At 60.9% G+C, this 1297-nt stretch overlaps 1 protein-coding gene across 1 annotated transcript in view; it reads left to right on the top strand.

Annotated features, from left to right (window-relative positions):
* Positions 1 to 1297, top strand: part of CBX7 (chromobox homolog 7) — a 19094-nt gene extending 17797 nt beyond the window's left edge. Inside the window, 1 exon segment of the mRNA XM_010845229.1 lies at positions 66 to 1297. Within this exon segment, the coding sequence (XP_010843531.1) occupies positions 66 to 223 (158 nt within the window). The 3' untranslated portion in view covers positions 224 to 1297.

Genomic DNA, 1297 nt, shown 5'->3' with positions numbered 1-1297 from the left:
CCCCCCCCCTCCCCCACGCCCCGTCTGTCTGTCTGTCTGTCTATCCGTCTGTTCCACGGCTGCAGCAGAGGCAGACCTGGGCGAGGGGCCCCCTTCTTGGACACCCACGCTCCCCTCAAGTGAAGTGACAGTGACCGACATCACCGCCAACTCCATCACCGTCACCTTCCGCGAGGCCCAGGCCGCCGAGGGCTTCTTCCGAGACCGCAGCGGGAAGTTCTGATCCGCCATTTTTAACTCTTCTTAAACTGTTTTCTGGGGCTCGGGGTGGGGACTTCCGGAAATGAGGGGGTTAGGGCGGGATAATTATTTTATTTAAAAAAAAAAACAACAACGAAAACATTGACCAGGAGAAGGGGTGATGGTCCCAACACTGTCCCGCCCACCCGCCCCTTTCTCTGCGCGGACGGACAGACAGACGTTTACAGAGCTGGGGCGGGGCGAGGCCTGGGCAGGCCTGGCACTGCTCTGTCACTTGGGACGCCGTCTCCAGGGTAGGACGGGGACAGGGCCAGCCTCCCCCGGACCCCTCTGGCCTGCTTCTTCTCCGGAGAGATAGCAACCGGCCCCGGGACTAAAGGAGGACGGGAAGACCTGAACCCTCCCCCCGAGCACCTTGCCCCCGCCTTTCTGGTTGGTTACCCCTTTTCCCTTCTGTGTGTGTGTTTGGGGAGGGGTCTTTCCTTTTAACTTTGCACTCCAGCTCTTCGAGGGAGATGGAGACTGGCTTTGAGCAAAAGCGACGGGGTCTGAGAGCTTAGGGGCAGCCGGGAAGGGTTGGAGATGGCTGGGCACAACCCAGAAAGGTCTCTCCCTTCCCCGGGTGGGGTGGTTGCCAGCCAATAAACCCCTTCGCTGAGAGCTACTCCCCAGCCCACCCCACCCCACCTGGCCTGTGAAAACCGGTCACATGCGCACCTGGCCTCACAGGTGTGTGCACTGTCCTTCGTGCCCTCGTGACTGCACGCACATGTCCGTAGCCGTGTGCAGCAGGTCTTGGAAACTTCCTGTATAGAAGCCCTGACCAGGTGAATGGGGGGTGGAGGGGGTGGGGTGAATCACAGCATAAAAGAGCTTGCCATAGGCAACCCCCAGCGCTTCACCTGACAGGACCTGTCCAATCAGCGTGCTGGCGCCCTCACTGGAGGGCAGGGGTCGGCTGGGGCGGGGCGGCCAGATGGCCTCCAGTGCTCCAGGTGTGGGATGCCCTCTTGAGGTTTCACCTGGCCAGTCACATGTGTGCCCTGCACCAGCGCAGTCACGGGTGTGCAAGTGTGTGTGTGTATGCCCTGCATCA

This window comes from Bison bison, unplaced genomic scaffold, assembly GCF_000754665.1.
Source record: "Bison bison bison isolate TAMUID 2011002044 unplaced genomic scaffold, Bison_UMD1.0 scf7180017864213, whole genome shotgun sequence".
Classification (NCBI taxonomy): Eukaryota; Metazoa; Chordata; class Mammalia; order Artiodactyla; family Bovidae; genus Bison; species Bison bison.
The sequence above is the reverse complement of the archived record's forward strand: the minus strand, read 5'-3'. Positions and strand labels throughout refer to the sequence as shown.